At 38.8% G+C, this 14,157-nt stretch overlaps 1 protein-coding gene across 2 annotated transcripts in view; it reads right to left on the minus strand.

The window, feature by feature from the left end:
* Positions 1-14,157, minus strand: part of CERS6 (ceramide synthase 6) — a 122,234-nt gene that overhangs the window by 50,756 nt on the left and 57,321 nt on the right. For both annotated transcript variants that reach the window (XM_035572657.2, XM_035572658.2), the window contains exon 4: positions 9,926-9,983. In XM_035572657.2, coding sequence (XP_035428550.1) covers positions 9,926-9,983 — 58 coding nt within the window. The remainder of the gene's footprint in view (positions 1-9,925; positions 9,984-14,157) is intronic.

The following is a 14,157-nucleotide window of genomic DNA, read 5'->3' on the forward strand; positions in this document are numbered from 1 at the left end:
GAAGCTAACAGAGGTCTCACCCACTTCATGCTTTCCAAGATCAGGTCGTTCTTTCCAAAGCTACACTAACCAGATCAGGAAAAGAGAGAAACGATTAACTGAGCAAATCGTACCCTCCATTGCTCCTCAGAAATACAGCTCAGCTCTCATGGGAACAATTAAGGAAAAACAGGAACAGTATAAAAAAAAAAAAAAGCCTCAGGTACAGCTGTGAAATTAGAACTCCCCTTGTTCATTAGGCAAAGTAATTTGTGACAGAACCAAGTTGCTTTATTGAGTCAGTGCAGGGAACCACTTATAATGTATGCTGGGCATACTCATGGTTGTTTCCAACCAAAGAATTCTTGCCACTAAACAAAAAAGTGCCTGATCTTCAAGCTGGCTGCACACTTCTGCCACTGTTTCAGGTACTCCCTTTTCCTGGACATGATAAGGCTAGGGACAAATGCCTATATATTCTAGAGAAGCAATATTACTTTCTTAAAAATACCTAGAAAAATAACCATATAGAGAATCCAACACATGGCTGTTTGTATTGCTCATGTTCACATGCTGCTTAGCTCCTCGCTACATTTCAGTTTGTATCAGTCAAAATTGTTATTAGCAGCACTTAAACTGATAATAGCAATTTCATTTTTTATGCAAATGTTTAAGGCAGAATTAGTAACTCTCTTCAGTGTTGCCAGTCACTAAATTACTCATATTAATTAGCCTCTATTAGGGGGGAAAAAAACAAACCAAACCAAAAAAAAAACAGAACCCACACAAGTCTTCCATTAATTCTTGCTCCAAATAGTTTACACTATTTATGTATGTCCACCCTGCATTAACTTCACAGGCGCATGTTAATCTTGGCCAGCAGTTGCAGCTGAGAAGTGTTGCTTATCCAATGAATAACAGAATCTTTCTGAGTAAATTGAGATTTCAGATCAGAGATTAAAGTGAAATTAATTCAGAGGAAAAAAGGGAGTTACTTTTTTGTAGACTGAATACTTATAGCTAAAGGCTCTACGTACATCTAGCCCTCTGGAAAACAGTCAGTCAGTCTACATTTAACAATTAGTTTTGACTCTACAGAGTTAACCCCTCATTTCACAAAACAGTCTTATCCCATTTTATCAGCCTAATTTCCAAAGCTTTCATTCAAGCTTTTCAGTAATCCAGCAGTTTTATTGCTAATTCTTCCCAAACTCAGGGTATTTTCACTTTCAGAGCACACTGCCTCTTGGAGGTCCTTGAGAACATCTTGTCTTTGGTAACCAGAGCAAGCAGATTGACAGCAGTTGTAATTTCTTAGGTCCTTAAACTGACTGAAATAAGCTATTACCAACTCATTAGCTTAGTGACCAGTAGAGACACATTTCCTTTAAGGTGGACGTGTATGCTAGTGTTTCCAAAATTGCTTTATTTAACAGCTAAAATAAATGTAAATGTATTTGATGACATCTGAACATATGAACGCATCCAGAACAGACCTCATGATGTTCTGAGGAAAACTGAAAATATACTATCAGTGATAAAACTGATGCAAGAAACAGCGTACAGTGAAACTACCAAATTGTTTAATACCAAAATATCAAATAGCTGCAAAACTGATAGTAAGATAAATAGAAGAAAACTTCCAAAACCTGAATGGCAAATGAAAGACCACTCCAGCTAAACATCCCATTGTTCCTGTGTCCCAGTCTTGACTTCCCACAGGAATATGAACTCATTCTTCATCACAGAGACACCTCTTTCCCCAGATATAAATCCTACAGAGTACTTTACCTCTGTGGGAATCAACAACTATTTACTTCTTTGGAGGTTAACAATCTCAATAGTCAAGAGATACAGATGAAGTGTATTACAGAAAGCATGTCAAATACCAGTCACCACACCACGAATCAACTTTTTTTTTTTTTTTTTTTTATATTTTAAATGCAGATGGTCTGACTTTAGGCTCTAAGATTCTCGGTCAGAAGCAACTCAAAATGACATTTTTCAAATGTTTGTCTTATCTCCCAGGACTGTAACATCTGTGTGCACTGCTGTTGCTATTCTGTTTCGAAAAAGGCAAAGAACACGCTGATTCACCTCAGCAGTGAAATGGAGCATCCTCACTCACAAAAAAAAAAAAAAAAGCATCAGGAAGCCAAGTCATCTCTAAGTGCATGCAGAAACGTTCAGACAGTAACAGGCCACATCTTGCTGTCACACAGCACTTACTTAGCCCAGTGGTTTGTGCACACACTTAAGGATAAAGTCAAACATCCTATAGTTTCAAGAAAAAAGAACTTTTCAGAAAAGCAGAAGTGGAATTGCTTTTTCCACTTCATGTCACACTGCAATCTTTCCAGTCGCCTTCCATACATTCACATTACTTCTATTTGGAGTCAAATTTACAGTTCAGTATGGCCTTCCTGTTGTTTTGAAATAGATCTGCACTGCTATCACTTGCAATTTCATGATCAGCTGTTTCAACAAGAGAGTTCTGCTGTATGGGGTTGGCTTCTTAGGAAGGGAGATGCAGAACTGCCCCTCAATCATCTGCAGAAATATGGAAGCTTGTTGCACCTGGCATTTTCTAAACAGCCATACTATCCTGATACCATGTGCTTTACACTTCAAGACTAATTTTGAAAAAGAGCAAGTCAAAAGTGTTGTTTATTTTTTTTTATCCAGTCAGATGGTCCTTTTCCAAGTAGGATACCCACATGACTTCATATTCCCAAGTCTCAATATAGACCTACCAAGACTCTTACTGAGGGTAATTCATGCTCTTTAATGACTTTGTAATTCTCATGGGAAATTAATGGAACTGAATGTGAAGAGTCACCAAATGTCACCTGGAAGCTTTGCTTCCAGATATTTGTAAAGGTTTTTTATTCTACAGAATTACACAGGTACTGCTTAGCACCAAGACTCAACAAGCAAGTAACAAGCCAATCCTGAATTCCTCACTCTGTTTATCACCAAAACTAATCCAAATTGTAACTATTAACTATTAATATTGACTACCAACTCTTAATTAACCAAGCCACTATTGATTTCATTGTAAATATTGTTGAAGGAAACAAAAATGTTATCTTGTTCCTATATTAGCAATAAGCAAAGCAGTCAGTTTAACGTTACAGGAACTCAGGGTCTTGCTGGCACCTATGCTGGTGTGGTGCACTACAAGGGAATATTCTGTAGACATGCAAACAAACAAAAAAACCTGTAGCACCATGCTGAAAAATCTCAGCTACAGTTAAACAGGTGAAAAGTTTGCACATACATGATCAGAGTAGAAATATAGCTGGTTAGTTATCTTATTTTCTGCTTTGAATCTCAGTGATTTATGAAGATAAAAAGAACACTGCAGTACAGTTATTACCAAGGGAAGACGTGCCTCTGAGCATGGAGAGTATTATGCCAGCTCCTGGTAGGACCTGGAGGCATATCATTATTTCATAATCATACTTCACACTAATGATGGCATTTGAGACAAAACACCTCTGTGCAAGAGTCAATGTCATTACACACAGCTTACCCTGGACAGAGGTATTCTAAGCCAATAACCAGCACCATCTTGTCATGCATTATCTATGAAGATGAAAATCTTTCCAGAACTACTAGGGCCCTGGTACCACCCATGGAAAAATACCAGGTTTGTATTAGATAATTTCTTATCAACATCAGACCTTTGCATTAAGGGATTTTGTGGCCCACTCAGTCTTAAGCCCAAAATCATTTAAATTTACTGTGGAAAGCAGTAATGGAGTGAGCACTGAGTAATGAAAGAAAGCTTCACCTTCTCTTTGGAGGTCAGTGTCTCAGTCTGTTCCTTCACATAGAGGAACATTCATCACCAAATCTGCCCTTGAAAATGGTAATATTTGTGGAGGAAATGAATTGGCTTGAACTCTGACTTACAGTGACATTGATCCCCTCTTCTCATAAAGCACTAGAAGTTACAGAGGCCGCTTCAAATCCGACTTGGGACCTGTTGGGCCCCTCAGCGCAGCAGCCGTCATGCTGCTGAGGAGGCCAGAGCCAGCTCAGCAAGATGGCGGGACCCAGCCTAGCTGCGGCCTGGCACTGTGAGGCAGCAGATGGGGAGATAACCCTCTTGATCTCCTCACGACTGCCTCATGCTCGTTACACAGAAAGTTAACAGTTTGTTTGCATCAAATTGAAATTTGGAAGAACAAGAATAAATCTGTATCGTAATCTAACAATGGGAGACTCTTTTGGGAGCCTTACTATGCCACTTGGTAATATAATGAGCTACAACTGAAAGTGTTAAGTCTGAGAGGACTTGAAGCAGAGGCAAAAATTTATAAGGAACATTTAAAAAAGAATCCAAAACCAAGGAAACAATTTTGTCTTTGAGATGCTTTGACACTAAAATGTCATTAATTACTTCACCAGTGACAGACAATGACTGCAAAACCACTAATAAAATTAAATCTTGTGGCTCTGTAATATTCGTCTACTTATTTTGACGCAAAGAAAAGTAAAGGCTGAAGGCACACAGGAGCTGGGGAAACGAGGAATGTCTAATATGATAATTAAATAATAACACCTCTACATAAAAAAATTTACTGAAGTCTGTTGCTCTCTTATACGTACATATTAAGACAATTTGTAGGTGATTCAATGCTTTGGCTGAGTATCTGGAAGGCTGTGAGCTATTCATCTATGTGTGGTCCATTTGTGAGTAATAAAGCAACTGCTTTGCCATCTCTCCTCTCTTACAGAGGACAGAAGAACTTAATTCTCTTACTTCACTGAGAGGGGCATTTATTTCATTTGCATTGCAAATATTTATAAGAGAACACCAATAATATACCTGCACCCTGCAGTCAAAAATACCTTTTGACTGAAGAAGGCAGATATGAACGGTAGAAGCTGCATTTTTACCATTTCTTTACATCCAAGAAAAGGAAAACAATCAGAGAAGCTGGACATGGGATATGCCATCAACAGTACACCTTATAAGAAAAAGGTTCATTTTTATAATGTCACTTTATGAGTGATGCATTATCACAACAAAGGCAAAGTTGACAATGTACACACTTTTGAGTTAGGTCTCTGTTGTGCACAGACCACGAAGACGAAGACTTATTTAAATCCTATAGACCGATTGGTTCTGATGTAGCAGTGCAAAATTAGAAAACAAAGCTTTGCATCAGATATTTTTCCCTGTGAATTGAGATTTTTGAAAGTACTGTTTAACAAAGGTAAGATTTTTGATGTTTTTTATGACTGAACACTGTACATCAAGAATGTTTCTGCCACTGGAAAATGACCAGACCCAAGAGAACAGTTCAACAGAGACAATTTTCAATGATTACAAAGTTTTAGAATTCCAAGAACGTACTCAGCAATTGACCAACGTGACCAAAGAACTGATGTCTCATATCATCAGAGTTGTCGAGAAGTCTTCTATATGACTACGTCTTATTAAACTTGGGCACATCTTCCCGCAAAAAAGCTGTATAAGCTTGTCAGCTCTACAAAGCCACCAAAGACCTAGTGGCACTTTTTGCAAGAATGGTGGTTTGACACAGTATCCTGGTGAGATCTTCGTTGGGTGGCTTGATGGGACACAATGAAACTGAAATCCACCCTTTTGCTGACACTGCACGGAGGCAGTAATATTGCTTTATGCAGGAAACAGGGAAGGTGACAGTAGAAGACAAAGTAGCAATGATTCATGTGCTGTGGGCATAATGAGAAATGTGTTTTCAGAAAGAATTCAAAAGGTGAAATTCATCTCTAGGCAAGAGGCCAGCACAAAGCAAAGGACCTCAAAACTAGCTCAGAGTGGTGCTTAAGTAATTGACAGGCTCCGTGCCAGTCTTGTAAGTAAAGGTGAATTTCTACCTCCAATCAAGGGAGAGCCAATTGTAAACAGAAGAGAACCAACAGGCCAGCAACAGCATGTGCAGCAAAGCAAAGGAGCGGCAGGTTGCAAGAAGACTAGGTTAGGTCAGAAGGGAAGGATGATAGTACAGAGGTCAGAGTATTTTGTTGCCTGGCAATTCACGAGCCAACAGAGAAACTGTAAAAGAGACAATGCACTGGGATTTGTGTTTTAGGGATAGCCTTTTGTACAGATGAGCTAGTTCAAATTTCAAAACCTCTAAGAGACCTTAGATCCCCTTACGTCACCAGATGTCTTTGCATAGGCTATCACATGGTTTTTGCTTCACCAGCGGAGACCAGTGGCTTTATTATTGAGAATTTATAAACCAACAGATGAAAGAGCTACAGGAAGAGAACATGTAGCAATGCAACCACGCTGCTAAAGCTCGGGTTAGGAGAAAGCACTTGTCTGGAAAACCCTGTGTAACAGTCTTCAGAAAGAAAGTGGTGTTACTTCCCATGGCAGAAAGGCACATCCTGCACAGTGCAGTCTACTGCAGGGCTTAATGGTGCAAATACAACCGCCCCAAAAATCCACAAGTTAATGATTACCATATTTTAGTGGTAGCTACCCTTGCCCCACACCTAAGAGACACAGATAAGTTGCTGCTAGTGTATCTAGAGACCAGGAGACCAATGGAGTCACAGCATCTCTGCAATTCCGTGACAACCTCCCAGCCACTGTGTAAATCAAGTCATTGTAGAGTTTGACGGTGAGTTGCACCAACTCGCTGAACATCATCTTTCAACAGGATTCTGTACTCCCAAGTGATATATTCTTCACATGTAAAAAATAAATAAATTGTAACACAGTATTACTGAGAGCAAGACCTTGAAAACCAGTGTGGCAAATTGGCTTGGTTAGAAAGGAATAACCAAAGCAAAAAATACAGAAGGCAGGTACACTATTGAACATGAACAAGGGAGTACCTCATGAAAGTAAGTCACAAGCCCAGCCAATAAAAAACACTTCCCACTCGAGATGGCAAAAATCTTCTCAAATCTGGGATCTTAACTATCCAGAAATGGACAAATGAACCCATCTTGAATGATTCTGTTATTTAAAAATCACCAAATCACCAAAATGCGGTTTCCCTTCTAAAAATACTTTCTTATATACATCCAAGTGTTTGACATGTGTATTCACTATATAAAATCTCTTATCCAACTGTCCAAAGTGTCCATCACTTAAGCATTAGTTTAGGTTCTAAAAGTCAAAATTAGTATTTCAAATGTGTTGCTATACTGGTGTCATATTCTGTTCCTCAAAACAGGAGTGTTAGCAATAATTACTCTTCCTCCTACTCTCTCAGTGAGTGCGTTGCTCTGATGGAATTATGCTTTCTCTCTAGCTTCCTAAAGAGGCAAATAACTGTTTCATCGCAATTGTTCCCTTAACAAAAACAAGATACACACACACAAAGAAAAAACAACAACAAAACACAAAGGATTATCCAACCTAGTACTGCAGGGAAAGCTTTGAAAGAAGCTCTCCTCCAGATTCCAGGGTCAGGATTTTATTCCTTTCAAACTCAGATTTCCCTCCTAAGTGGGCTCAGTAAAGTCTTCGGTGTTTGATGAACAGTAAAAATACTGTATTTTCTTTTAGTTACACAATGTTACTGGGGAGATGATGCAATTACAATATAAATACAATCATAATTTTGTTAATTTACCTGCATTCCCATGTGGAAGACTTGAGCATATGAAGTAGAACACTGGAATAATGACTATAGCATAAAATGATGTGATTCATTTACAATACTGTGTAAAAACAAATAATTAAATATATACACAGTTATATAGTGAACAAGTTCACTGTAAAAATTAAAACATGTTGAAAGTTAAAATTATAGCAAAATCACAAAACCAATCTTTGTTAAGACTAGTTTGTTTAAATACTGGTATATTTCATTCAAACAGCCATGCTATGCTGGCAATCCCTCTTCAAACTGAGTGATATTCTGAACAGGGAGGATGATATCCACACTGTGGATGTGTACGACAATTGTCATCTCAGCCTTTAGACCCAGCTCACAATGGTTGTAATGAAGCATGCATTTTCTGTATTCTTTTCAGTCTTTAGAAATGCTGGTATTGAGAGTTTTTCCAAGGACAGACACTTTCTTTGTACTGTGTAAGGAAGTTTCTGAATTGTTACAGTAAAGCTTCAGTTTAGCTAGCAGGTTCAAAAAGTATTTTCTTCGTTTGTCTAATTCGAAGCTGAGAAATATCAAAATAGTAATTTTATCCATTCTCACCTCCAAAGGTACAGGGAAAGAACAAAACCAAAAAGGTTGCCAGAAGAAAATCAGTAATTCTGAAACTGTAAGGGGCACAAGATCATTCTCCCAAAAGAAGTTAAGCACTCCAATACTTTCGCGAGAGATCCAGTCTATGGCCACCAAAAAAAAATAAATCAGTCACTGAAACATCCTTTAGTTTTAAATTAAAACTATTCTTACACAATCTACCATTTCTCATATTTCAACACATTTGCAACATATTTAAAATAAGATAAAGCTCTATGAGGTTGAAAAGCAAAACAAGACTAAGGCTGCTTTACCTAAAGGATTCCCTACTTGCTAGTTATATTATTCTGAAGAGTATGAAACTTAAATCTCTTTGATTTAAAACAAACCACACTGTTGCCCAAAATTCTAGTGTGAGCTCGAGCTGAAAAACATTACCCCATATATTACTATGTATTCGCCAACAAGCTAGAAATATCATATGTAATACAGGCACAGGGAAAAGAAAACTAGATTTTTCTTATTCCACTGCAACATGGCCACTCTTCTTGTCAAACACAGGTAGAATAACTTGACTTTGAGTAGTGAAGTCTTCTGCATTGAGCAAAAGCATCCTATCAAGTCAGAAACCAACCACAGAGCATGGAGCGTTCAGCACGGTGGCAACATTCACTTAACAGCTTATCATTAAAACTGTTTTCCTATTTCATGCCACACTCACAGGAAAAATCAAAGGCACACAACAGAATATTAGATCATGGAGCACAGAGCATGTTAATGGATGAAGTATACACAGAACAGGAGTGTTCAAGGAGAGAGGGAGAGGCTGTGCGTTATGTGTGGCTCTGCTCCGTTTGGAGGACAGGTGCACACTCTGCATCTGAGGCTGACCACTGGTAAGGGGCTGACAACAGCTGATGTCCCCTCCCTGCACAGGGCATCATCAGTCCTGCTGGCACTGAGTTGACTCACCTGGAACAGCCTCAGAAATTACAACTGTAAAAATGATGGTTCTCTACCCCCTGCACTCTCCGTACTTTTGCTTACAAAAAACATCAGGAACATTTAGGACACATTCCCTTGTGTCAATTTTTTGTCCAAAATGAACAGATGAAATTACATTAATACATTGAGAACACACATTCCCCTAAATTACATCTCTCAGAATTACAAAAATATTGCCTGACTTGCACAAAAGCTCTCAGAACTAGCAACACTGAAAAAATAGTTTGAACCACAAACCCATATAACTGCCCAGGACGAAGTTAACAGACTTATGCCAGGGCATTGAGAGGCTGTCCATACCCTTCTCTATTTTAAATCACCAGAAACACAGCATTGATAGGAAACTCCATGGAAACTTCTTTCCATAGCGTACCAGACAAAGAATGAGCAAAACCACTGCATTTTTAAAATCACTAATAGATTGTTTGTTATTAAAAAGCATCTTCTACCAGAGGCATTTAAATAGGGATGGTGCAGAAATTGAGCTGAATACTTTGGTAAACTTTTCTGCCAGTTTAATGCCTATAATGAAAAGTAATAAAGTGAACTAGTCATGTTGCTATACCCATGTGTTTTTTTTTGTTCCATTAAATATTGATGAGCACTTATATTCCTTACAAGTGCCAATGGCAACTCATTTTATGAATGCAAATTAAATTTTAACTTTGTTCTTGGTGAATGTAAGTTTTATGCCTGTGCTCTACATTATACATATACAAGACTTGAAACAAATCCATTATATGTTATGAAAGCATAATAATGCAAATGCCTACCTTTTTCAGGAACCGTACTCCATAGGTAAATATATAAAGGTAAAATGTAAATCTCCACCTGCAAAAAGTACAACAGATTAACTCTAGGATACCAGGTTTACACTTCATAGTTCAACACATTTCTTACAGTACTGCCAACACAACACACCCACGTCACGTTAACAGAATTTGAAGCAAAATTTTGGTCTGGTTTTCTAAGACTTTTGTTATCAAGCATTGTGTTCATCTGCCTTTTCCCCCACTTCCCACATGTCTGTTGCAAAGAAATTCACTTGTTATTAGATACTGGAAAGTCCACCAAGCTTAGGAAAAACCAAAAGAATTAAGGATAGTCATCACCACTTCTAAGTGGGAAAAACTTCAATCCCTTTACTAAGTAGCGACTTCAAATATGAAAGAGATTCTTACGAAACCATGTTTCACTAATTCTACCCTGATAACACTTTCTTTTGAAAATTGCACTCCAATTCAGGGAAGCACTTCTGTATGTGATTTCAATGTATTGAAATAAGCGGTAATTCAGTACTTGTTTAAATTACACATCTGCCCCATGCTTCCCAGCTCCCTGTTTACTCTGTCTTCATGTTTCAGAGGTTCTTATGGTTATGCTTGTTTACCTGGGGCTTCATTTTGATGCCGTCTTACATGGCAAGGTGGTGTTAAAATTAAGCCATTTGTGTAGAAAGAACTTAGATTTTCACTTTAAAAATGTAACACCTAGGACTGCTGTCATTTCTGATACTTGGAAGTTACCGAGCAATCAGAAAAAAAGAAAGACTTACTGCAATGCTTCTACAGGACCTGACTTCATTTTTAGGACAACAATAACAAGAAATTTTATTAAGCTTTCAATGGGTAACATTAAGAGTGCTGCACACCAAATATGGTCTTCAGTAATGAAAAGCATCACCCACAGCTAGCCATAGCCAGAGTTTTGCAGAGGAGATTTCAGCACCTCACTTAGTTCTAGGAAGTGTATTTGCATCAGACAGACATGCTGGGTGCAAGTATATATCCGTAACTTATGTCTGCTTCTAAAGAGTTTCCTAGCTGCACATTTCCTGGAGAGTTTTATATTCCATATTTTCCCAAGCACACGTGAAATAATTTCTGGGCTTCTAGGTGTTCTTTTCAGAGGCAAACTAGAAGCCAAAAGCAAGGTGGAGCAGAAAATGAGAGAGAAGCCAGCAGGAGATCAAATCCAACCCTACAAAATGATCGTCTCTAGGTCTTCCTTCCTTTTGCAATAAAAGGCGGCATAGCAAGTATCTTCCTATCTTCTGGACCCATTACTGGCTTAAGAAAAAAGGGTCAATAGAAGCATAACAAAATAAAATCAAAACTTTATGCAGTGCAAATTCTTACACGAACCCCTGTTTTTTCCAAGGGCTGAAGTGACTACACAAACATGCTTGAGATAAACACCAGTGACTTACTATTCATAACATTTATAACAGGATGAGATTTAGCTTCATTAGTGAGGCAATACTGCTGCATGAATCATCTTCAATTACGCATTTTACGGCACAACTTTCTGTTCACTGGCAAAACTATTAGCTTACAGTTAATTGCCACTGAAGTGTGCTCAAAAACCTATTGGAAGGGTGTCAAAACTGAAAACGCTCCTATGTGAAAGAAGGTTAATCCAAACCTTACTCTTCAGAGCTACTTCTACAAGTGTTTAGAAGGAAAGCTGTGTAGCTGTGTCAGACATAAATAACCTTATGACAAGCTGAGTACAGGACAGTGTAAGAACATCAATGAGATTTAAACTGCAATACCTCAGCTGAACAGAAACTGTCTCTTACCCTGTAACCTCCAGAGCACTGCAGAGATTATTTATTCATTTGGTATTATATAAACACCAATCCCTTCAGTAACACCAGCAACACAGCTCGCAGCTTTCATGCTGGCACTTTTGTTAAGATACTGCAAAAAAAGGGCACTTGGGGGGTGGGGGGTAGGAGAGTAGTTGTGCTGGTAGGAACCTTCAGGCCACGCATGTGGAAGAAACAGCAAGAACAGCAATATGAATCAAGGTTTTATTTGGACAGTAATTTTCTTATTAGGCTACTCCTATGGCTAGGAAACCTGCTGTTTAACTTCGAAGTCATCTACCTCCTCTAGTGAAAGCTTCAAGACTGTCATTGAAAAAATATACATATTAGAAGGGAAAAACTGTCTATCCTCACCTCACTGTTGAGCACTCTCAGTGTCCTTATTTTACTCATAATTATGAGCAGTTGTTATAGATCCCTCAAAGTTTTGTTGTTGTTGTTGTTGTTACATTAAAAATCTCCTCAATGTCCCCTTTATTTCACACTTCTCCAAGCAAAATTTGTAACATATTTGAGGACATTTGTAAATTGCTGTTGAGAAATTCAAAGGCATTCTAAAGTATTTGAAATATGGTGCTGGTTAAGATTTACATGGTGGAGCTCAGGGATTTTCCAGCCCGTGTGTTTCTCTGAAAGACTCCCACTGCAGCATTCACTGCAGCTGGCACCTCAGCGGAAGGAAGCAGCCCTTTCCTGAAATGTGCAAATTCAGAAATATTGATTTTCCAGCCTAAGATTCCGCCCTCACCCCAAACTAATGCCATACCCACAGATCTGTGCCAAAACCACGGACTACCCCACAGGAGGATTCCTGGAGCTTTTGGAAAAACCTCAGAGCCAAAAGCCACCAGACACTAGTTGTACCTGCCAAAGGCTATCAGCTTGCTCCAAGTATTCAAGTGCTCCACAGGTGATATACAGATACAAGCATACAATACCAGATGCTGTTAGTATTCTTTAATCTTTTTCCCAACCCTCCCAAACAAGTCTATTTGGGTTGAGCATCAGAAGACAAAGAAAAGCTCAGAACTGGGTGACAGACAAAGCTGGTCAATCTTCTTAACAAATAAATAAAACAATGTAAAGGTAAAATGTTCATTCCTGAGGAACAACATTCACAAAAGCTATTCAATAATCTTCTGGGTTGGTCAAACTGCCATCAGGATTGGTACCCGGCATCTTGCAGTTGCAGTGAAGTGAAGGACTTTCCATTGCTCTGTGTCAGGTAACCAGCTGCCTTTTCTGTAGGCTTCAGAGGGAAATTCTGCCTGGCTCAACACCCACACGGGAGTCCAAATAGTTTAATGCATTGTTTTACCACTAAGTGAAGTTGGTATGCTGCAGCAATTAGCAGTAAAACATCCACTGGCCAAGGTCAAATGGATAACTATGTCCTTGTTTCAGCTGGGACTGAGTTAATTTTCTTCCTAGTGGTTGGTATGGTGCCATGTTTTGGGTTTAGGATGAAAATACTGTCAATAACATGCTGACATTTTAGTTGTCGCAGAGCAGTGCTCACACAGAGCCAAGGACTCAGCTTCTCATGGTGCCCTGCCAGCGAGAGGGCTGGGGGTGCCCCAAGAGCTGGGAGGGGAGACATCCAGGACAGGTGGCCCAGACTGGCTAAAGGGATGTCCCACACCCTGTAGCATTGTGCTGAACAGTAAAACTGGGGGGAGTTGGCTGGTGGGGCTGCTGTTGCTCTGGGATGGGCGTTGGTTGGCTAGAGGTGAGTAATCACATTGTGCACCACTTGTTTTGTGTAATTTTTTTCACCCTCTCCCTTTTCTTTCCTATTAAACTATCTGTATCTCAGCCCACAAGTTTTCTCCCCATGCCCTATCCCATCCCACTGTGGGGGGAGTGAGCAAACAGCTGTGTGGTGCTTAGCTGCCTGTTGGGTTAAACCACAAGAGAGTACAAGAAGGTCTGGGAGAAAATTAATTTTACGTTATTAAAACGTTTCTTATTATGCACTAAGTGAATATATCTGGTCTAACTAGCTAAGTAACTATGTTCAACACTTTAGTAAATGTTGCACATTAACTGCTACTTATTGTGCTAACACCAATGGTCTTAGCAACTGTATATATTTCACTTATAACTGTCTTTTTAAACCAAAAAACTAGATCCTTGTTATCTACAAATTAACATATATTAAGATCTATAAAATCTACATTAAATTAAATCAACATTTAAGGCCATTTACACAGTGAATGACAGTAATGAAGCATAATAGTCTAAAGACATATACATACAACAAATGGACAGAAATGAGGGATGTTATTTCCATCAGCTTCAGCTATAGAGTCAGAAAAGATAAGAATGTATCTGGAGCTGTCGGCCGTGCACTATCGGGAATTTAACTGTAGATATATCACTAATTCTTTGTAC

The sequence above is a fragment of the Cygnus atratus genome, chromosome 6, assembly GCF_013377495.2.
Source record: "Cygnus atratus isolate AKBS03 ecotype Queensland, Australia chromosome 6, CAtr_DNAZoo_HiC_assembly, whole genome shotgun sequence".
Taxonomy (NCBI): Eukaryota; Metazoa; Chordata; class Aves; order Anseriformes; family Anatidae; genus Cygnus; species Cygnus atratus.